Below are 23,272 nucleotides of genomic sequence, written 5' to 3' on the forward strand. Positions count from 1 at the left end.
AATTAAAAAAAAAAAAAGGCGACGGAAATGCTCGCGCCACGCCACGAACTAGCAGGCTCAAGTCAATTCAAAGTTAAAATGAGCGGAGGTTTTCAATAAAACCCAAGGCCGCAAAATTTAATGAAAGAGGTCCATAACTATACCTCCCGCGCTGTTGTATTCAGCAATGCAGCCGTAATTGCGTTTATACTATTCGTGGAGTAGACGGAATGTTCTTTTATGGATGAAATTTGGGTTTAGAAAAACCCACACAAAACCACAAACAAGGATGTACGACGCCTGTAACTGCCTATTTGGTGTGAAAACAGGGGTTTGCGGAGAAATGCGTTGGCGTAGCAGTTATTTTTGCGCTTCAATGCATGAAACGACTTTTTGTTAAGATAGTAACTGGAACGCCAATGAATTTCTCCGCAAAGTTCGGGAATTAATATCGCGAAACTGCATGGTGTCATCCCGAGAATTCGTTCCAAGTCAATCCGATCCGCCTTGCGAACTTCACGGCTATCATTTGTAAATTGCAATATGGGCCATAAGGTAATTAGTTAAAAACTTAATTAGTAAATTTCTGTTAATTAGCCGATTATGCATTTCAATTTCTTGTGCAAGTAATGTTCGCCTCATCGAGTAGACTAGCTCATGATCTAGAATTGTGCTATCTGCTACAGGCAACCTTTACAAATTTTTGAAAGTGTTCGCTGAAATACACTGTGCATATACATGTATATGAGAACTGTGGGTGGTACGTGCATTTGTCTAATGTTTGAGCTTGTGGCGTCGGCCGTTATGGCGGCTTCACTTTTTTTTTTTTTCGCGGTTTTATCATTCTATATTGACCTGCAGTCAACGTCGTCTATAACTATACGGCAAGACAACGAGGCGCGGCGTGCTTGCGCAATCATTGCGAATCATTGTATCTATAACGCAAATATATACTCTTCTCGAAAATTATCAACCTGCGAAGTCGCAAACGTCGTTCGAAGCCGGAAGGGCGACGTTGAGGCAAACTCACGTAACAATGCCCACCATTCTCGCGGTGCTATTCTGCAACAACAGTCGAATTCCGCCATATTCTCAACTTCTGAAAATTGCGGTATATTGAGCCAATCGGAGAGCCCGTAGCAGCGCTGTCAACCAATCAGAGTTGACGATATATATGGTGGAATCTGACAACGTCCACAACAGCAACCTCCACGCTGGCTCAGCCTCCGCATAGTCGCCGCTCCCGCAGACAATAATATAGCGCCAGACTTTCATCTATAGTAAGTTCTTGTAGGAAACTCTACGGGCTTCAATTACCACAAACGTGAAATTGAGAGAATAGAAAACAGCAGACGAAAAGAACGGAAACGCCGTTCCGACCTCGTTCTCCGCCAGTGCGACACTTCGCTCTCGAACGCGTGCATGAGCACGAGGAATTTCCGTTACAATGTATGTGTGTGAGAGGACGCGACACACAAACACACAGGCACAGCGCACGCGCAGTGAGAGCGCGTATCCAGGCGACGCGAACGCACGCAGCAACAATAGCAGCGGAGGTTGCCCGCCGGTATGGACTGCGGAAAGCGTCCCATATCAACTTCTACACGCGGGTGTCCGTGCTTTTCCGCACTGCAGGAAGCGTCGGTAGAGCGGCAGCAGGTGTTTTACGGACAACCAACCGCGCCAGTGCCCCGCGCATTTATGTGCGGTAGCGGTAGCAGAAAGGTGTTAGTACTCAGTCAATGGCCTCCGAGATACGCGATGGTAAGGTTTCGCTAAAACCTGCAATCTCGGAGGCAAGGCTAGAGTCGCGATAGAGTCGGGTCGAGTCGGCTTGTCGGCCCGAAATTCGGTCGTCGGATTCGTGCAAACGCAATAAGATCGTCGGGCCAAGCGAGCGAAAGTCGAGGCGAGTTGGGTCTACAGGCCTTCGAGGGTAGGTTGACTCGTCCGACCCATTACTAGGCAAGATATATGTGTAAAACGCGGTCGAGTCGGGATGGTTCATCTCGACATCCGACTCAACGACATCTGACTCGACCAGCTCGTGTCGAGTTCATGCAAGTTCATGTATAATGCATGGAGCTCTTGTGGGCTACTAATCCTTCCGTGTGACGCTCCCGTTCTGTCGGCGTCGCGCGGAGGGCGGTAAAAGGCAGACAAAGGATCCCTTGTTCTGGTTCTCTTTGAAGGGATTGGCTGACGCGAGAAAAATATATTTCAATGCACTGAACGGAGTTGGCTGCCGTTCAGCGTGAGCGAAGAGATAAGCCACGCAGAAAGCATGCACTGTTTTTATACGCATATAAGCCATAAGCACCACTACAATTCGGAACAAGCGCTGGGAGTATACTATAAGCTTGGCAGAGACCCCCACGCTTTCGAATCCAAACAGCGCGGGCGACGTTGTAAGACAATAAATACGGAGAGAAAAAAAAAGTGATTTCTTAAGACGAGAAAAGGGCTTAGTAACACCGCAGTCGGTGTTTTACGTTCGAAGGCTCAGGCAATATATAGCGTATACGTAGTATCAGAAGCGTTTCGCGTCGCGAGAACTCGCGTGATCCACTGCGAGAATGACTGACTTTGGTTCAGAGACTTGTGACGTATAAGTAAACATTCAGGTAACGCAGAAACAGCAAGCCAATGACTATTGCATAAAAAAAAAGAATAAGAAGATTTCAACGTACGAAAGACGCACGCGAACCACCACGCAGAAAATGAAAGCGTTAGTAAGCTGCACCCTCATGGGAAACGAAATTCCTCAGTTGGTAAGCATCAAGAATATGTTACCTATATAGTAAATGCTCAACACAAATACCGGAAAGCATTCCTCGTAAACGAACTACTTCGCCACGTCGCAATGGCGTTCAGCTCCATGGTTAAGTGCCTGTAACTATATAGCCCACGGGCACACCTTCCTCTTTACCTTCCGTGAGACCCTCCTAATATTCCAGTTACACGGGCATGCTAACTATCGTCATTTATTTGGGTCCCGTGTAGCGCCTACATTGTCTATAGTCAACTGGTTCTATAGTCAACTGGACGAATAAGAGTAGCTGTGGTAGGCAGCAACTGGGGTTCAGCTTAACCGTGTAGTTAGGACGCCCACGTAAAAAGGACATACGATATAATACAGCGACCGAAGGAGCACATACGGCGCTTTTCTCACGGCCGCAAGGCACGCAAAAACCATCCAGCCAAACTCACGCCGGAGGCGTACTTCAACAAGGGTTCAGAGTCCGTTCCGTCCGACCGGCTGATCTCGCCGAGCCCGACGTTCACGCGACTGTGCCGAACTCAGCCCAGTCCGCGTCCGCTCTCTTCGCTCGCCATGGCGCCAAAAAACGCCCGACGAGCACGCACGCCTGTATACCGGTCGCAGGAAGCGGTAACGCTCGCTTCGCGCACAATCTCCGTATCTCCATCTCAGAAGCGAGGCGCGAGAAAGAGCGGCAACAACCGGAAGCACTTAAGCAGAGATCTCAGTTCGCCCCCTCCTCCGCAACCTGCGCCGGTTCTGACAGAATCGCCTCGAGAAAGACTTGCACGCAAGCTTCGTTAACCACGAATCGAGGCGGTTCTTGAAGACGCTGAAGGCCGTCATGCGGAATGCGCTAGAAACCACCTCACATATTATGGATTTGTGACCCAGCGGCATTTACCAATATGGTCCAAAAACACCCCGTGTTTTGATCGCAGAAATGGATTCCGCTACGGCGTCGATGAAAACAAGCGACGTAAAACGAGAGCCAGAAAGAGAGAGAGAGAGAAAGGATGTATGGATATGGCTTGGAGGTTAACCAAAAGTATACTTTTGACCGGGTATACCCTGCACGGAAGGAAGGGGTAACGAGACAGGAAGTGCTGTTGGAAGTTAATTCAGCGCTCGTCCTTGTCGTCTCGTCTCCGTCTGTTTCTTTGCACTGCCGCCTTTTCAAACATGTACCAACACACCCGATTCGCCGCATTAATCAAGAGATATGAGCACAAATGAACAACTGAAACTGCGTGCACAATCATGCGGGAGCAACGGTAGCAGGTCTACATGGTTATCGAAGTCTGTTACGTATAGGCCTGTGAACCTCAGGAACATCAGCGACGCAGATCTAAGGAAATTTCGGCCAAGCAGTGTGCTGGGGGATTATCGCTTGTCTTCATATATCCGTGCGGCATGAGCGCGCATTCCTTTCTCTTCAAAACAGTGTGGCATGCGTATACAAGTAAAGCAGGCTGCGTGATAACAACAATATGGAGCGCTCACATACTCGTAAAACACCCACGGGCGTATAGTAACGGCGCGCCTGCGTGACAACGCGACAATCAATATATATACTACACAATAACAAATGCTTGGGGTCTTTTTTTTTTTTTTCGTGTTGCGTCGGTCCAACATGCGCTAAGCATGTCCATCGTTCCAGACCGAGACAAACCGCAGCCAAGCTTCAGTTCCTTTTGACGCTTATAGTTTAACAACGAACGCCGGAACACCTGTGGAGACTGGTGCGGCGTTCGATCCAGCCTCGAACGATGAGGCACCGCCAGGGGCGAGGACACACGGATCAAAGCTCCCCTCGTGCGCCGATCCAGCTGGTCATCACAGCGGGCACAACGCGCCCTGGCAGGCCGACGTGGAGCGCGCGGAACAAGGTCGTTACACGACCGGCACTCAGAGCACCGCCAAAATAACCGGGGCCGATTATAGCGGGGAGCTATGTTAAACGCCGCACGCTTTCGCCAGCCACACAGACAGAGGGAGAGAGAGATCGAGATGACCACTACTTGAGAGGGATCGAGGCAGCAGGAGAACGTAGCTATTCCTTCCTGAAGCTCAAGCCACCAATCCGCTACACTTCTCCCGGCACCCCCCTTCTTCTCTACTACCTGAGAGGTTAGCAGCGGGTGTACGTACAGGTATTCCTACGTGAAGCTAGTCGTCAATCCGCTATACGCACCCCCATTTCCCCTCATTTTCTTCTTCTTGGACTTCTCCCTCCCCCTTCCAGGAAGCAGCGTTGGGCCAAGTCCGCGCCCACTTGCTGCTATACACTTTTCCAGCGGCACTCTCGAACCAGCGAGCCGCAAACCGATTTTTGCCGCCTGGTGACGAGAGTAGCAGGCTTGTGAGCAACGCCTCCTTCCTCTGGGCTGTTGCTGGAGCGTGTTCCCCCTTGACGTTATGTGGTGGCTCTTCAATGCGTGCGCTGTTTTGCTGTTTTTGTGAAACATTGAAATGTCTTTCAAGAACAGTCTATCAACAGGGCATCACTGCGTTGTTTACGGCTGCAGTTATAACCAGAAGAAGAGGAACGCTGCAAGAAAAGAGCTCTGCGGCACGCACAACGTGTTGCAAGAGGTATGCGGATGCAACGTGTATTTGCTGCATCGGTTTCCCGCTGACGCCGATTTGAAAAGACAGTGGGTCGCCGCAGTCAACAGAAAAGATTTTGTGCCGTCGCCTTCATCACGTTTATGTTCTGCGCATTTTGTTGACGGCAAGCGCACCGATCTAAACCCCGTGCCGATGCTTCGCCTCGGATACGAAAGAAAGGTAAGACTTGGTAAAGCACATGGCAGTCGAAGCGTCTCTTACTGGATGATGCAAAATTACTCATTATAGGTACTCAAAGGACGAAGACGTGTAGTAAAGCACGACGGTCCACAGTTAAAGAAAAAGGTATTACGAGGCTTCTTAGCGACCGAACCGTTAGTAATTGGTGGTGCTTTTTCAGAGGACAGCTGAGAACGTAGCACCAGCCTCACCATTAGGCATTCACAATCTCGACACAGGAAAAGCCGACTTTCCCAAGGACGCTTGCCAAGAAAAGGTTGAACTCATTCTTTTTTTTTCTACGAGAACTGTGAAATTTATTTTTAACGCCGTGATTGCGAGACGACGTTTTCTATCGTACGCTTACAGGATGACACCTCCAGCGAAGGGCTGCGTTTGCTCTGTGCTGCCGCTTCTATGAAGGTATGTACACGGAAAGTTGTCTCGGAAGGCTACTTTCGTGCCAGTTGCGAGCGGGCAGCTGCCGCCAATGAACCAACGTATGGGCTAGCGAGTAAATGCAGGATGTCTCCACAACATCGCACCGCGCTCGCTTGTTCACTTTTCATTTGTACTACCGACGTCCCAAGAGACGAGGGGGAGGCGGTGATGGAAAAACTGCCGCTCATCCAACCGTGCTTATGACGAATAACTACTGCATTTACTAGTCATCTCGCACGCACAGTGCATCAGTCACCGCACTTGTGCGAGCACGACGCTGCAAGCGCTTGCAACAGTCATGTTTTGCAAATCACTGCCCTCGCCTCTGCTGCGCAGCGTTTCGATCTATTATTCAGCATCATTGTTAGTGGGGCCTGACGTTTAGTTGTTTGTATGTTGCATTTTCATTGCATAGGCAGAAATGCTATAGAAAATGTGCAATGATACTGGCGAATAAATATACGCGTGTATTTGTGTATAAATACAAATTACCAGAGGTAGCACTTCAAGAAGACTTCATTTATTTTGTCGACATTTCTGTTGGAACCAGACCATTTTCATAAAAAAACGTCGGGCTCTGACCGAAACGCTGATGAAATAAAATGGGGTGTTCTTGAAATGCTACCTATGGTGCTAATCTTCTTGTGGCAAGAAAAGACACACACACACACTCGCACGTATTTGACATTAGACGTGGTATGCTCCTAACTGTGGTACGACATTTCTGTCGAGGGCAATGCATTCAAAGCACTGTTTTCATATTGCTGCAGATGCCTGCGGAAGCTCACGCTGCTCCTTCTGAGGAGCAGGACTCGGGCAGTGAGCAGCAAGGATTTCACGACAGAAGTGGTGAATGCCAGAAGCAGCATGTAAGTGTAAATGCTTCATGACTGGCTGTGGTAATACACACATAGACAAGGATATAGACACAACGGGCGCAAAGTCACAACTGTTTTATTGGACATGACGAAATGCACTTTTATTGTCTTCATGAAACACACACACCTCCGGCAGCAGACACGAATAACTATGAGAAAAAAACTAGATAAACATATTCAACAGTCCTATGTCATCTAAACAAAACAAACAAAGCAATGCATTCAAAGCACTGTTTTCATATTGCTGCAGATGCCTGCACAAGCTCACGCTGCTCCTTCTGAGGAGCAGGACTCGGGCAGTGAGCAGCAAGGTTTTCATGACAGAAGTGGTGAATGCCAGAAGCAGCATGTAGGTGTAAATGCTTCATGACTGGCTGTGGTAATACACACACAGACAAGAAGGATATAGACACAACGGGCACAAAGTCACAACTGTTTTATTGGACATGACGAAATGCACTTTTATTGTCTTCATGAAACACACACACCTCCGGCAGCAGACACGAATAACTATGAAAAAAAAAACTAGATAAACATATTCAACAGTCCTATGTCATCTAAACAAAACAAAGCAATGCATTCAAAGCACTGTTTTCATATTGCTGCAGATGCCTGCGCAAGCTCACGCTGCTCCTTCTGAGGAGCAGGACTCGGGCAGTGAGCAGCAAGGTTTTCACGACAGAAGTGGTGAATGCCAGAAGCAGCATGTAAGTGTAAATGCTTCATGACTGGTTGTGGTAATACACACATAGACAAGGATATAGACACAACGGGCGCAAAGTCACAACTGTTTTATTGGACATGACGAAATGCACTTTTATTGTCTTCATGAAACACACACACCTCCGGCAGCAGACACGAATAACTATGAAAAAAAACTAGATAAACATATTCAACAGTCCTATGTCATCTAAACCAAACAAACAAAACCTAGAGGAAACTCGAAACAAACTTGACGCTGACGTCACACATCTGTAGCAGGATTTCTACACGTGCTCCGCAAGAAAACGAATTCCTTATCGGACATTGCGAGTCACAGAAGTGACACACACTTATCTCCCATATTTCTTATATGGAAGGCTTCAATGAATTCCCCATTTATTTTTTGTTGGTCTGTCGAAAGAATCTTTGTGTCTGTGAACATTGATGTGTAGCCGTATGAACTACAATAACACGGGAATTGTGTCCCGTAGCCTGGTGTTGCGGAGTCATGCTCCTGAGCCTGGGTTGTTGCAACACTGCATTACGTAGTTCAGCACGCACACATCTGGTCGCTCATTGTAGTTCATGCGGCTGCTCACCATTGTTTCCAGTCGCAAAGATTCTGTCAACAGACCGGCAAAAAATAAACGGGGAATTAATTGAAGCCTTCTATATTAGAAATATGGAAGAGAAGTGTCCGAGTCCGGCGTCCATCACGTTGTGCGATAAGGAATTTGATTACTTGCGGAGCACGTGTAGAAATCCTGCGACAGATGTGTGACGTCAGCCACAAGTTTGTTAAGAGTTTCCTTTGGGTTTTGTTTGTATTGCTTAAATGACATAGGACTGTTGAATATGTTTATCTAGTTTTTTCTCAGAGTTATTCGTGTCCACCGCCGGGGGTGTCTGTGTTTCATGAAGATAATGAAAGTGCATTTCGTCGTGTCCAATAAAACAGTTGCGAGTTTGCACCCATGGTGTTTATTTATTTCTTCTCCATGTGTGTATTGCGCAGCCAGTCATGAATCAGTACCAACTCACCCAATTGTCAGTACTGTTGTAAATGCTGTGGCATGTATATTTGTATTATACCGGTAGTGCATGTGTGTCACATCCAAAAATAATTGTTTCAGGAGCAAGAGGAAAATGCAACTCTGGCTGCTGCGGATGCCATCTTGCATCTTTGCCACGTTACACTGGCCCCACCTGTACGTATCTTACACTCAACATGGTAGACTGGCAACTGTGGTACCACATCTAAGGTGAGAGTAATGCATTCAAAGCATTGTTTTCATATTACTGCAGATTCCTGCAGAAGCTTGTGCTGAGGAGCAGGACACAGGCACTGACATGCAAGACTTCAATGACACAAGTGGTGAACGCCAGAAGCATCATGTAAGTCTAAATGCTGTGGAGTGTATATGTGTATGTATACCTAAAACACATGTGTTTAATGAAACCAGGAGATAATGAAGCCAAAAAATGTGAAGGGGCACGTTAATTGTACTTTTTAAATGTATTGTAGTAATTGTGACACAGATGTGAAGCAAGTGAAGTGGATGAAAAGACAACTTCCCACTGGCAGGGACCAAACCTGCAACCTTTGGATATCATGCCTGATTCTCGACTAATTGAGCTACAGCTGTGGTCATCCTCTCGTAAAGTTTATCGGGTATTTATGTGCATGCAAATCTGGGTGTGTTGTTCGAGTGCTGGCAAAGAAAGAGTGTACAGTTGTCCTGTGTATAACCTGTACATACTTGATAGTGTATTATCCACTGACAGCAACTCCTGCATGGTAGACACACTTATGTATACTATTACAAATATGTGTGTGTTTATCATTGTTTGTTCAGCCTCACCATATACTCAATACAAAGAACCTGCAGGGTTCTGAAGCTTATGTTTCTTTGCCTGCAGGTGCAAACACGTGACCAGTGGACACAGTGGGAAGCCAACCCGTATGACGACCACACATATGTCCAGTATCTGCCCATTGGATTCAGGGGAAAATCATTTGCTGAGTCTTTAACTGGAGATGATATCACATTTTATACTGGCGTATCCCAGATAGTGTTTCAAAAGCTTGTGAAAGCGGTGTCTGCTTTGGCAAAGAAGCCAAGTGCCCTAACACGTGCTGACCAATTAATAATGTGTCTAATGAGGCTTCGCCTTGGGCTGCTGCATGGACACCTTGCACGAATTTTCAAGGTGTCTGTGTCGACTGTCAGCAACAACGTTTTATACATGCTGGATTTGCTCAGCAAAATCATGAAGAACGTTGTTATATGGCTGCCGAAATCGTGCATACAGAACAGCATGCCGCAGTCCTTTGTGGAAAACAAGCATGATGACACAACATGCATCTTGGATTGTACTGAAGTGTTTCTGCAGCGTCCAAAAAAGCTGATGGCAAGGGCACAAACATACAGCAGTTACAAAGCTCACAATACTGTAAAGTTCCTTGTAGCAATTGCCCCAAACGGGTTCATTATGTTCGTGTCCAAAGCTTACGGAGGGCGTGCCTCGGACAAATTCATAACAAATGACAGTGGCATCAGTCACTACCTTGGACATGGTGATGTTGTGATGGCGGACCGAGGCTTCGCGCTCACAGATGAGATGCAAATTCAAGGTGTACGACTGAACACACCAGCATTCACTAAAGGTATCTGGCCATTATTTATCATTCTTGTTCTATGCTGTTGATTACAGCTAATGTGCCCTGCTGAATCAAAGGGTTGACTTAAAATATAACGCCTTAATTCATTAGACTTCTGTTACCGGTGCAGCCTAGTAAAGATAGCACAGCAAGCTAGTGTAACGTTTTCTTTGCCTCAGCATGTTCACCTTTTCAGACCACGAGCATTCTACCAGAAAATGGAAAGCTGGCCTTCGAATTTTTCATAATTGTAAGTTTGATGTGAATGGCTGAAGCTTTAAATAATGGACTCATATGTGTGTTTGCCAAGTCACATGAAGCTAATGCCCAAGAAAACAAGGCTTATCACTTCCAATTATGGTTTAAACTCTCATAGTGGTTGGCAGAATACGTTGAGTTTGGCCAGGTATATAACTATAGCGTGCTGCGTTTTTTGTTTATAGTTCTAATCTGGGTTGCCAGGTTTGACAATATTTTTAGGCTATAGTGGTGCAAGAAAAATGTTTAGGCTACTTTCTCGTTCCCTCGATTTGAGTCAAATTATCAAAATGTGGTAACATGCCAGCTGCTGGCATTCCAGTATGCGGTGAAAAAACATGGCCCAAAGGCTTGTTTCCAACTCCTGCTTGAATTTCATGCTTGAACTTTGACATGATGCCAGAAATGATTACAAAAGTGACTAGAATGTATGCTTTAATCGCACAACTGTGACTTTCAGCACATTCATGTCAGCTTCCTTTTTCTTGAATGTGCTGCATAACATGAGTGCCAACTGGCTGGTGTATTATTTCAGGAAAACCTCAGCTGACCAACAAGGAAGTGACAAGTACAAGAAGAATAGCATCAGTACGCATACATGTTGAGCGTGCCATTAACCGCTTAAAAACTTATAGAATATTCAAGCAAGCCCTGCCCATACGATCCAAGAAAACCATCAGTAAGATGGTATTTGTATGCGCAGGACTCTGCAACTTCAAGTCAGACCTGATCAAGAAGCCAGGTGTCTAAGAAAATAAATAGACTTCCACTATTTTTCGCCTCAATGTTTTAATTATCTAAACTTTGGTGTGGTAAAAATGGTGAATGATATAAGTGAGCTCTAAGGAAATGCATTGGAAACCTCCCAGGCTGCATCATCTGCAAAATTTTCAGTGTTCCACACCATTTTTCAAGCACACCAGTGCAGAATTGAAAAGCTATGCACAGACTCATTTATTTGCATAAATCACATTTCACAAATTGCGACATACTCATCAGGTACGTCTAACTTTCCATCATTCAGCATGTCAGTCATGCGGGGAAGCAACTCAGAAAAGTAGAATTTTTTTAGTCGTGCCATATTTTTGGAAACATAGCTAGGATTAAAAGGAACCTCAATCACGACATCTTTCTGAGCGCTCCACACATAAAAAAAGCAAAGTGACTTTTTGGTGCAAAATAGCTGAATTTGCACCTGGCTGTAATAGCCATTCGGCCCGTTTTCTAGAAGGATAAACGTCCCATCCTGCCTCTTCTTGACATCATACTTGCCATGCTCAATTAGCTGTGAGATGTCATTCACAAAGGGGCATTTAATTTCTAGAATGGCATTCTCGCCATCGATCATGCCGTCTGGACTTGCCGAAAGCCACGGCATCTCTTCACTCACAACACTGCCCACTTTTGTGACCGATAAACCCGTTTTCTTTGAGAACTGTACGCGAGCCACTGCCTCCATACGTTTTCCATGTTTAGTGGCTGCATTTCCAAAGAACACTGGCGACAACATTCTTGTTGCAGCTCTTTCACCTGAAGTGGTTTCTTTTTTCGGCACTTTAGCCACATTGGATGCACTTAGTCGCACTCTGCGAGCAAACAGCCACAGCTGCGAAGACTGGTTAGCAGTTTCTGCGCTGAGGGCAGCAGCAGCTCCAGTAGATAATGCAACATATTTGCAGTAAAACGCGCTGCACAGTGCACAACCATTGGGAGCATTGTCCACGGAGTGGTCACCATGCACTATTTTTACCACGTCATCTGCTGTGTGGCGGTGTGGCCGTGGAGGGGCATTTAGGGTCTCATATAGGAGTGTACCTGCATGAAAACATTGTGATGGAATCGTGAAAAACAATGGTGTTGCTTAACTGAAAAATATATTACCATCAAAGCCAGAGAGCTTTGCTCATGTGGCATATTATGCAGACTTACAAGCAGCAATATAGAGGCATGACAAAATTTAAGGTAATTTCCTTTTATCACGAATTTCAAGCAAACGAGTAGCAGTGTTGGGGAAGGTTGAAGTTTGAAATAATGGGAAACAACTGAACAGGGAATGACAATGTTCCAACAAGATAACTTGTCTCCAAGGCAGCAAATTTTATCACAAATGTTGCACACTAACGTTGAAAGCACTCTTGCAGAGCCACAGATTTCCCAACATTCACTGAGAGTTTCAGAAAACCTTTGAAAGGCTTTGTCACTCATTTTGAAAGTACTACTCCTCTTGAAGGACTGAAATTGCAGCCTCACAAGTGTCACTAACACGTGTATCAAAAATAGTGCTGGTGCACAACAGATATTTTGGGTCAGTCAGCAGACCACACATATTCAATAGACTTTTAGAGCATTGAGCTAGCAAATTTCCTTCCCGCTCCAAACACATAATCCCCACCTAGCAGAAGCTGTTATATAAAAGTGGTAAAGCACGAGTGCTTTGGAGCCCTTCATCTAAACACTGCTTTTCATTGCTGCTTGTGGTACAAAAAATTTATCTTTAAACCCACATTCAATTACAAATTCTACTATCTTATAGCAGGAAGGTGCATGGCAAGCTCAATGTAATTTATAAGCAGATTAACACTTTCAAATTACTGTTTATCAGACTAATCTGGCGGAACTTATTTTCTTGTGCTCATTCGATGCGAAAACGTTTTAGAAAAAGGATACCATCCATGAATGTCATCTCAACAGCCATTAAGCAGAATGTTTGAATCATGCAAGCCTTAACGTGTTTGGAACAATTTTACAAAATAATGTAACATGAAACTAGAAATAAACACACAAGATGTTGATGGGACATGCAGCAACTTCTTAAAAGACAATCAATGATGCACTTTCCAATCTGATTCAGGCAGTTTTTTTTTTTGTTCATCAGCACATACAAAGCAGCCTGTAACACACCTTTGCATTTAGCTGGACATAAAGTGAGTGGGTGAGTTTTGTAATAGAGCAGCACTAGGTTCCCAGTATTGGGCATATGACAGTGGTGTACTATCTGAAATACATACCAGGAATGGTGAAAAGGTCAGGAAATTGTGATTCCTCATGCTGCTTCTGTATTTCCAGCTTGGTTTGTGGCACAATAAACATTGGCCTTGAGTGCCTTGCAGGTTGAGTGTCCACAACACCTTGCTGCATGTGAAAGTCTATGTCTTCAAGAGCAGCGGGATGAACATTCCGCTTCGTGCCTGCGTTCCAGGCTGCTGTTTGATCTGTGCATGTCTTGGTCGTCAACCCTTGACACACTGCCATGTCAATTTTCCACAATATGGCTCCGACATGGCTACACACTTTACCTTTTCCAGCCATACATGTGCAGCCAGCCGTCATGACCTCCCCACACATTTTTGCACAAATCCAAGCAGTACGGGGGGTGCCACTAACAGCTTGTGATGGAGACACTTCTCCTCTTACGTAGCTAAGCTCCTGGTCAATGCGGTGGACCAACAACTTGCCGACCCAACCACTCTGGAGATAGTTGTAGGATTCCAGCGACCTGTAATTCTTCACAGCCTGCAGGTCGCATGCCTTGGAATTCAACAAGTAAAAAATTATGTCGGGGGCTCTCACAGCAGGCCACTCTCGCATGTCGTCCAGCCATCTCTTCACCATGTCAGGATGGTCATAACTGCGGCCGCCTAAAAAAAGTTATCAAAAGGGTTATTGGTTTCCTCGGATGGGTAACAAATAGCGTGAATAAATTATTTTTTACCGTAAGTAGAAAATAATTAAGTCAAGGAGAGCAACGACACCTGATGTAATTATGAGATTGTATTCGAGAAAACCATGATATGTGGCACAACCTAGTGGGGAACACCAGATTAATTTTAACCACCAAACTGTGGATACGCGTGTGTTCTCGCATTTCGCCCGCTTCAACATGCGGTAGGCGTGGCCGATAATTGAACCCGCGTGTACGATCTCAGCAGCGCGACAGCCTACCTTCTAAGCCTTCTAAGATACTACGGCTGCTCACAACGATAAGTCCACAATATGCCATCAATTACTGCATAATTCTCGCACGGACACACCGACAGCGATTTTGCTCCATCCGGATCTATGCATTCCCGATCCGTCAATCGACACTGCAGGCAGTCGCATGCCTTCCCTAGGCACCGAGCCAACACCACCCAGGAAAGTCTAGGTGGTGATGACTGAGCTTAAGTAGTTCGACCCAGATTGTTGGCGCCCACGCAATTAATCATTTTTGATGTCAACAAAAAATATGTAGGCGCATATCGGCCTCATGCGACAGCATATCGCGACGAGTCAATAGCGAGGTTTCTCGATTAGCTTCAACGGACCACCGACTTTTACCACGTTGAAAAGCAGGACAAGCACGACGTCAATGCAGTACAGCTACAGCGAACTGCTGGCACGAAGAAACTGCGAGCGATAGCTTTCAAGTGCAGCGCTAGTGCGGTGCCACATTTACTGCAGCTAGGTGAACAATTTTCCGACAGCGGCACGGCAGCGTTGTAGTGGCATTTGATGAGCAAAAAGTGCTACTTCATCGTGCTCGCTGTGAGAATTGTCACTATAGCGTTGTTGTGAACATTAACGCGGTGAATTAAATAAGAAACATGTTGAGTGAACTTACCTCCCAAGTCCACGGGCTCCTTAGACGAAACACCGGCCATCGGAACGTAACCACGGCCGTGGAGCGCGCACCACCCATGCACAGACACCACAAATTGCAAAGCACTCGATGCCGACCGTCCTGTTAGTGAGGTAAGCTCAGAGGTTCACAAACAAACCGAACTAACGTCTCCGCAAAGCTTACACAAAACGAACACGAGAACTTGAGGACGTACGATGAGACGAATGTACGCGTATCGACGGAAAGACCGGAGAGCAAACAGCCCAAGATGGGTCCGCCGCAAGATGTCGCTAGCGGTGAGCTATCTGGCGCTATGGCGGCGTCCAGGAAGGCTACAGTGAAAAGGTGTTATGTGTGTGTGTGTAGTCGCATGTATACCAGTCTAGCGCGAGAGCGCGGACCTCCCGCCGGGTCGCTGCAGACAGCTTGGGCGCGCGCCATCCCGCAGCGAGAGCTTGTTGCGCCTTCCTGTGGGAAACGTAGTCCCCGCTTCTCTATATACTGCAGTGCCGGTGGATTAGCGAAAAGAGCACTTCGACCACCACCGCACGGCCGCACACGCACTTAACGGTTCGGAGCTGGGTCAGCGGCTCACGCCGAGCGCAAACACAATCGGAGGCCGGCGTTTTCTCGAACCGAAGAGAACAAAGGCTTGGCTCTGTCTGTATGTATATGTTGTATACGGGGCGCTTAGGAGAAGGCTTTTTTCCTACGCCGATCACTTGTGTGCCTTGCAGTAGCACATGTTCGAAGCTCAAGAGCCGCGCTGTTTGGCATCCGCGAGTTTTCGAACGGCCGCACGCGGCCAAGTGAAGGAACACACACACTGCATGCGACGCAGTTCGGTGAGAGACGAGCGCTAGCTTAGAGAGCCGGTAGCCTGGTCTCCTGGAAAGCTTGGTCGGTTTGGCTGGATTGGCTATCCCCGCACAAGGCCGCTTCATAACACTGCCGCGGATCGAGTATTGCTCTACGTGTCGTAACCAACAGAAGCAGGAGTTTCCCCGCGCCACCACATCAAGGCGCCTGAAACTCTTACCTCTAAAGTACGTAGTGCTTATCACTTAATTCACTGCGAGAACACACACTTAGCTAGTGGGTAAAGTACTTATTACTTCACTTAGCACTTTACTTAGCAATTAGTAAGCAAAGACAGTACGTTTGTGTGCTTTATGTACGCTTATGTGTGAACGCAGGATACGGTGAAACAAGTAGCCTCAGTTAACTGTATTTTGGGATAGCCAGTTATAATATATAGCTAAGCAACAAACATATAAACACTACACATGGACATATGAGGAGCTGGGCTAGTCCATTGTAATGTACCTGGGTGCAGTATGTGCCCCTGTGTATGTGCATCTAAAGCACCAGGGACTGGATTCAAGACTGCCGGCCTGCTGCCTCAAAAGCTCGCTCCTTTCTATATATACGCACAATGGCGCAATTAACTTCGCATTTAACCGTAACGATAATGAATAATCGCCTCCTGGCGTCGAACGAGAGCACGAAAAACAAAACGACGTAAGAGGGAGAGACAAGCGCAGTCAGTAAAATTAAGAAAAATGGCCCTCTGACCTTGGGCGTGTAGGACATTCGAAATATATCCCTGTCTGCATGCGAACGTCATCTTTCACGCCCGGAAAGCTCACCGCTGAAGATCGTACGCTGCGCTGCTCCGTACTCCAGCCCCCTGTTACACGCCTCACCCCGTCCTAACGGCTTAACCAATAAGTCACCAGCACAAAGCCACAGATCAGCTGAGCAAACTAAACAAAGCTAGGTACACCCAGACACCGTCGCCCCACCATGCAGGGCTGGGCGGTGGCGCACCTTCGCAATCAAAGAAAGCCGGGCGGTTTCGGGGTGGAGCAGTGCGCGCCCGCCCTACGCAGCAAGCCGTTCTCCGCAAGAGGACAGGCTCTATGACGACCCATCACGTCTAACTGCACAGGCATGCGGGAACCTTTCGTATACGAACTCGCACGTTACGTACAGTATACCGAATTTTCCCGACTATCGTCCGCGCCCGGCGTATACGTTCCGCAGGAGGAAATCTATAGCCATGAAATAAGTTCCTCCATATAGATATCTATCCTAAACCGGCTGCATATAGTTTTAGGGACCAAGTTTAGTCCGAAGATAAGCTTTTCTGTTAGTTTGTTTTAAAGGTTGAACACGCGAGAACCATAAGCTGGTTTCGCCAAAATAACGCTAATTTCGCTATGTCACTCATAACAGTAAAATTAAAATGTTGCAGGTGCAACCTGGTCTTACGTTTTTTTTTATTTTTTTCTTTTTTTCCAAGCGCGTCTATACGAGTAAAAAGAGAAAATACATGATAATTTGTATATTCCGCACCCACAGATATAGTCGGCACCACGTCAAATTTCAACATTACACACAGTACGCCGACGATAATAGTCCGAAAAATGCGGTAATACGAAAGTGAGTCACTCCAAGCGCACACGCTCGTCATAATGCGGGTTACACGGGTCGGAAGAGGAACCCTGGGAGGGGGGGCACGGAGGGCATTAGGTAATAAGAACACCCGAATGGGCAACCGCAAGCAAGCACCAGAGTGCATCATTTATGCGCGCGCCACCCGCTTCCCGCATCGAGCAGTACGCGCACACACAGTTTCACGATATACGGACGCGGAAATAATGGCCCCGGGGAAATCGAAACAAATTTGACCCCGCGGTGGTGGTGGCACGACCGGGGAAACGAAATGCCGGCCGCATCGCTCGCTGCGTGTTTCTCGACGCCAGAGCTCCGCGCAATTCTATTGCACTACGTTTCCCTTGGGAGGATATAGGAAGAATTTATCAAGTCCTGGCTCCCGGGAATTCACTGCCAATAATAAATTACGCAAAGTAATTGCAAGGAATAAAACATAAAAAAGATTCCTAATTGACTTTCTCTCTTCGAAGCCATGGCAGACTACATTTGTCTGGGCCGATTAGCCAGGAGACGGAAATCTCTACAGAAGATGTATTAAAAATGATAAAAATGTGTTTGTAGTGCATGACCGGCAGCTTACCGCAATCCTTAAAAATGGAAGTGTACAATATCATTGCACTCTACCAATACTAACCCAAGGGTAAGAAGCATTTAGGTTAACTCAAGGAAGCTTGAGAAGGAGCATAAGGACCGCGCAACGATTCTATGAAGTTCGGGGCTGGAAACGGAGTTGAGGCAGGTCACGTAGTGTCACGTACTTCCGAGATGACTTATTGTGCATTAAACTTCCGGTCTTTATACTATAGTCATAACCGACTTCCGGATATTTACTCGTATTAACTAGTTCGCTTTTCGCCCTAGATGTTTTTGTTTGCTGCTTGCCATGTACGGAGCCGTAGACTTCGTAGAGCCTGATGATAAATTATGGTGTCCAGTTGAGAAGGAAACAAAAAGTTGATTGAGTGATGATAAAGCGTAAAGCAGATAGCCGGTGATTTATTAAATGAACTGAGTTTATTTTACAACTTGTACAGCAGATGTAGATGGTAGGACGGAAGATAAGTAAAGCCCCTCAATTCTTTACAGATGAAGGCTGCGCCCAGGCAGCTTGACGATCCCGCAGCCCCTTTCACAAGTACATTATGGCAGCAGCAAAATACAGCGCACACACACAGTCATTTGCAAACGAAAACGGTAGGCAAAATATAAAAGTCAGGCTTAAAATATCGTTGTTAACAGGCAATAATCAAGGTGAAGTACACGTTTCACGTATAGCACATGAAACTTACAATATTATAAAGGTAACTTAAGAGTAACATCAAGAGAAGAAAAACGCAGTCGAGGACGACAGATAATCACGAAGGCCAGGAGTAATTGGAGAGAGACGGGAGAGGCCTTCGTACTGAAGATGATGATGATGATGAACTGCAGAGAAGCAGTTGAAACGGCAGCATATATGCAAGTAGGTCGCAGGCGGCTTCAACATGAAGAAACTCCTAATCGATATTCGAACAGCTAATCGCTGCGGAAATACCAGCTGGAACGTGATTACATAACTGACACCAGCGTGCTCGGGCAATGTGCTCAGGGAAGCATCACGATGCACTGTTCATTTATTTAGATTGCACTGCGTAAAGCAAGTATATTTAATGGTCAGAAATGCAAGCCAGTTTTTTTTTTTTTTTTTTCCCATTTCGGCACTGGTCCTTAATGCTGCTGCGAGCAATCTCGGAGGGAACACGTTCCGTACTGCCACCGTACCGTCATGACAAAACGGCACAGATTCCGCTGCATCCGTAACTCCCAGACTTTGTAATTGATGACGCTGTAACGCGAGCTCGTTGCAGGCCCTCCGCTGACGTGCCTCTCACTTAACGGTAAAGTCGAAGCCTCGCCAGGAAAAAAAAAAAGAAAGAAGAAAGAAAGGAAATAAACGAAGCAAGTCAAGAACTCCCACGGGGCAACGACCATGCAACTCAATCTCAACCAACTTCCCGTTTGTTTCATTCAAAGGAAGTTCTCCCACGGAAAGTCGCTTTTCTTTCAAGCTTTAGGGAAGCAAGCGCAGCATCTGTCATTGATCAAAGCAGAGGGGCAATTCATTTTCCTTCCCCTCACCCGTTCGTTTCCTTGTATCTTTAATTGCGTGCAACAAAAGAAGGAGGCGCTACTACCGGAGGCATTCCTCCTTCATGCTTCGCTAATAGCGCTGAACGCATTGCGGCGAGCACCGGTACGCCACGCGAAGCGAAACTCCGCTTTATACGACCCCGTTTCAGAATAAAACCACGCAGTGGGTGTGGAAGCTGACGCCGCATGCGCTGCATTTCCAACGATTTACGCGCAGTCACACTCGAAACTCCCTGACAAAAATTTGAGCGTATACGCATAGAAAGTCGACAACGCCCAAGGACATGCATATCGGGCACCGAGTTCAATAAAGCTATAGTGGGCGACGTAGAACATTTCATCTCGTCCTGCAAGCGCTTATGCCCTGAAAGTAGGAAACTTCTGGACAGAATGGGAAGAAGAGGATTTCCTCACGAACGTGTCGAAGAGTTAAGTCTTCCCGGAAGAACTGCGGATAGTACGAAAAAGAAGTGTCACGCATTATTCTCACATTTCTGCCAGAGACAGGACTGATCGACACGTGGTGACACATTTAGGGCACAAAGAGACGCTCATGGCGGTGCAATCGCTGACCAGGTCTGCCAGGCGCTAGTCACGTACGTTCTGTAACTCTTGGTCACATCACCCCTGATTGGCTGGCGCAATCAGTGTAGCGTTGACCACACTGCGCGAATTTGGTACGTACGGCGGAGCATAGAGAGAGGCGCATACAGGCCACATCTGACAGAAAAGGCGACGAACAGATTTTTTTTCCCCGACCAAGGAGTTGCGGCGCTTCCTTTAGGGAATGCGGGAGAAGGGTGGAGAGTTTTTAAAAGATGGGGAATGGGGAAAGGGAGGTCGAGGGAAAGTGGGATTGAGGCGGTCACTGTGAAGAGCGAGTGAAGGGGGATTTTTATTTTTCTTTTCTTTTTAAATGAATGGGCGTGATTAATAACCCGCGAATGAAGCGCGTCCGTTTTCTTTCAGCACCTCATTTCGGGGCCGTGGCTTTCGGGTTTTTCATTCAAATGCGGCCGCGCGCTGCGAGCTACGCGCCTTTCCATTCCTCGTTGCGTGATATGTCATGAGAGAGAGAGAGAGAGAGAGAAAAGGCAATCTAAAGCGTCAAAGGGATGGTGCGTAAGCCAGAATTCGAAGAAACTCGCGGGATATGTGGCGCCGGGCACGCTTGTATACGTATACATACCACACCAGGAAAACATACGGGTGCCGCTATATATACAATGTTGCGTTTCGTCGTAACGAATTTCGCTATAAAGCGTCAATGTACCACGCAACCCCCCCCCCCCCCCCCCCCTTCCCATATTCGCGCGTAGCGATGTGGAAGACGCCACTGAGTTTGCCCGGAAGTCCATCAACGACTGGAAGATAAAGAGCATATGCCAGGGAACTAAATTACGAACTCAAGCTGGAAAAGGCCAGCGGAGAGACGGGGCAATAATCTCTTGCTATATTTCACGCCGTCTCTTTTTCAATGCGTGTTCGAATGAACGAAAAAAAAAAAAAAAGAATGAACTGTCGCGTACGTCGTCTGAGTGTTTTTCTTTCTTTCTTTCTTTCCTCCCTTTTTTTTTTTTTTTTTGTAGTCCCCTTTCTGTTGACGATTCCAACACCTCCGCCATACTTTTGCCGGCGATAGCATAGCGATTTTGTGGGTGATAGCTATACAAAAATAACAGCTTCTGTGTATACCAGCTGTGTTAATCAAAATGTGTTAAAAACAAATTTCTGGCGTCGGCCAGGTACAGTAAAGTCTGAGACAGTCATTACTAAACTAATTACCTAGAACTAGTTAATTACCTGTTATTGAATTACTGCAAGACACGTGTCGTGAGCCCAGAATGGAAGGCATCATACAGTGTCCGCTTATTGTGAATTCTGCAGCTATAGTACAGTATACAAGTTTCGAGATACCCGCCCGAACACTTGCATACATCCAAATACATTGATTGTCTACACAATATTTCCCCCGCAAACCAACCTTTGGCATTGCGGAACAAGACTACGTCGAATACAATTGTATTTGGAGGCGGATTTCAAGGATAATATCCGAAAACCGTAGCTAAGCTCTTGATTCCTTACACGTCCCAAGCAACAACTTGATAATATGCCCATCGACGTCATCATTAACTTAATGTTGCTTAATCAATATTATTTAATCAAAAAGCAAATCAATCTCGCACAATTTTCCGACATCTGCCAGCGCGAATAATGCGTCTCCGAGCAAAATATCGTCTCCCGCCTTGGGGGTTTTATCAATGTGCAGCAAGGTTGGGCAGCCCCTGTGACATCGTGCACCAGGCTTAGACGAATATGAAGACGCAGAACATATTGCCAACATTTGCAAAATGTGGTGCTAGTTTGCACTTTTATTGAATCTAGATCTCACGGTGTAGTCAATCCCCCTTGTGGATATATGTGCTGTCTGTCTATGGACAAATATTACGTAGTATAGATTACACAGTACACATTCTCGTACAGATTACAAAACGCGTTGCGAATAACAGAAAGATATCAATAATAACACAGGGCACTAACTCACAATTTATTGTCGCAACAATTGTAAATTGTTGAGTTAGCACAGTGTGTGTCATTTGTCTCTTTTTATATAGTTCTTGTCTGTAACGCGTTACGTATATAGTTGTACTAGTTAAATAATGGCACACAAACAGGCCCGAATAGCAACATTATTCTAAAGACACAAGACCAACAGCTGTGGCTGGCCCTTGTCGGCCACCACTTCGGAGCCACGACTTTCGCACAGCTCTCCACAGCCCTATTTTGAAGAATCATGCCCGTCTTAGCTGAAACTCCCGGGCACGTATCGGCACAGAAGAAAGTTCTCGCGATGTAAGACGTACGGCTCAATTCACTCTCATATACACACAAGCCAAGGGCAGAAAAATAGAAGAAAAAAAGAAGAAGAGGAAGAAGCTATAACGACACTTCGCACAAGAACAAGAAGTTCGCTTCGAGCTGCAGACGTGACGTGTGTGACGCATTAAGCGGTTCCCGAAATTAATGCCACGTCTGCACCAGCGCACACCAGAGCGCGCGCTGACGGCTCCGTCCGCGCTGTTTCGCAGCAGCAGCTGACGCGAGCATCGAAGCGGACAACATCGTTTTTCAAGAATCCTGTCAGCACTATATAGATATGGCGAGCCAGCGGGCGCCTTTCACCCGCTTTGCTTAATTTTTGTGCCGCGTGGTATAGCTCGCGGGCTCACTAGCCGGCGGTGAGTCCCTCTTTCCTTCTGCTAAAGCTCCAAGCCGTCATCTCGCATACATGGATGGATGGACGCATCGACCCTATACAGGCTTGACAAAAGTTAGGGAACAAGTGGAGCGCGCGCACTGTTGGAACTCCACTCAATATCGATGAGTCCATGCAGACGTCCAAGATGGCGCCACATCGCCGCGAAGCAGACGATATCGTTTTTCAAATGTCGTCTGCATGTTTCGTCTGCAAGACGTGCTAGCTGGCTGGCATTGTCATCTGATTTCTTTTTCTTTATTATTATTACTATTACATGACATTCAGGATATTCATTGGCGCCTTTAATTAAAGGTGCCGTCGCGACTACTCCTTTTCACACAGAACAAATATA

General features: G+C 46.4%; 2 protein-coding genes and 1 long non-coding RNA gene across 3 annotated transcripts in view; 1 reads left to right on the forward strand and 2 right to left on the reverse strand.

The window, feature by feature from the left end:
* Window positions 1–23,272, reverse strand: part of LOC119461143 (mucin-5AC-like) — a 239,650-nt gene that overhangs the window by 185,920 nt on the left and 30,458 nt on the right.
* LOC125947327 (uncharacterized) lies at window positions 5,029–15,419 on the reverse strand. Its single transcript, XR_007468187.1, has 3 exons — window positions 15,072–15,419; window positions 14,042–14,109; window positions 5,029–5,512 (listed from the first exon to the last, which is right to left on the reverse strand). It is a non-coding gene; the product is annotated as an uncharacterized LOC125947327 (long non-coding RNA).
* LOC125947326 (uncharacterized) lies at window positions 9,209–11,237 on the forward strand. The gene is made up of 2 exons (XM_049671789.1): window positions 9,209–10,219; window positions 11,007–11,237. The coding sequence occupies exons 1-2, from the start codon at window positions 9,454–9,456 to the stop codon at window positions 11,219–11,221; spliced, it is 981 nt and encodes a 326-aa protein (XP_049527746.1). The 5' UTR covers window positions 9,209–9,453; the 3' UTR covers window positions 11,222–11,237.

Source organism: Dermacentor silvarum, chromosome 8 (genome assembly GCF_013339745.2).
Source record: "Dermacentor silvarum isolate Dsil-2018 chromosome 8, BIME_Dsil_1.4, whole genome shotgun sequence".
Lineage (NCBI taxonomy): Eukaryota > Metazoa > Arthropoda > Arachnida > Ixodida > Ixodidae > Dermacentor > Dermacentor silvarum.

What these genes read in the sequence shown, in the direction of transcription:
- LOC125947326 (XM_049671789.1), top strand. Translation starts at nt 9,454, where the DNA reads ATGTTTCTTTGCCTGCAGGTGCAAACACGTGACCAGTGGACACAGTGG. An exon ending in CACACCAGCATTCACTAAAG is followed by an intron (nt 10,220 to 11,006) that starts GTATCTGGCCAT and finishes GTATTATTTCAG; the next exon opens with GAAAACCTCAGCTGACCAAC.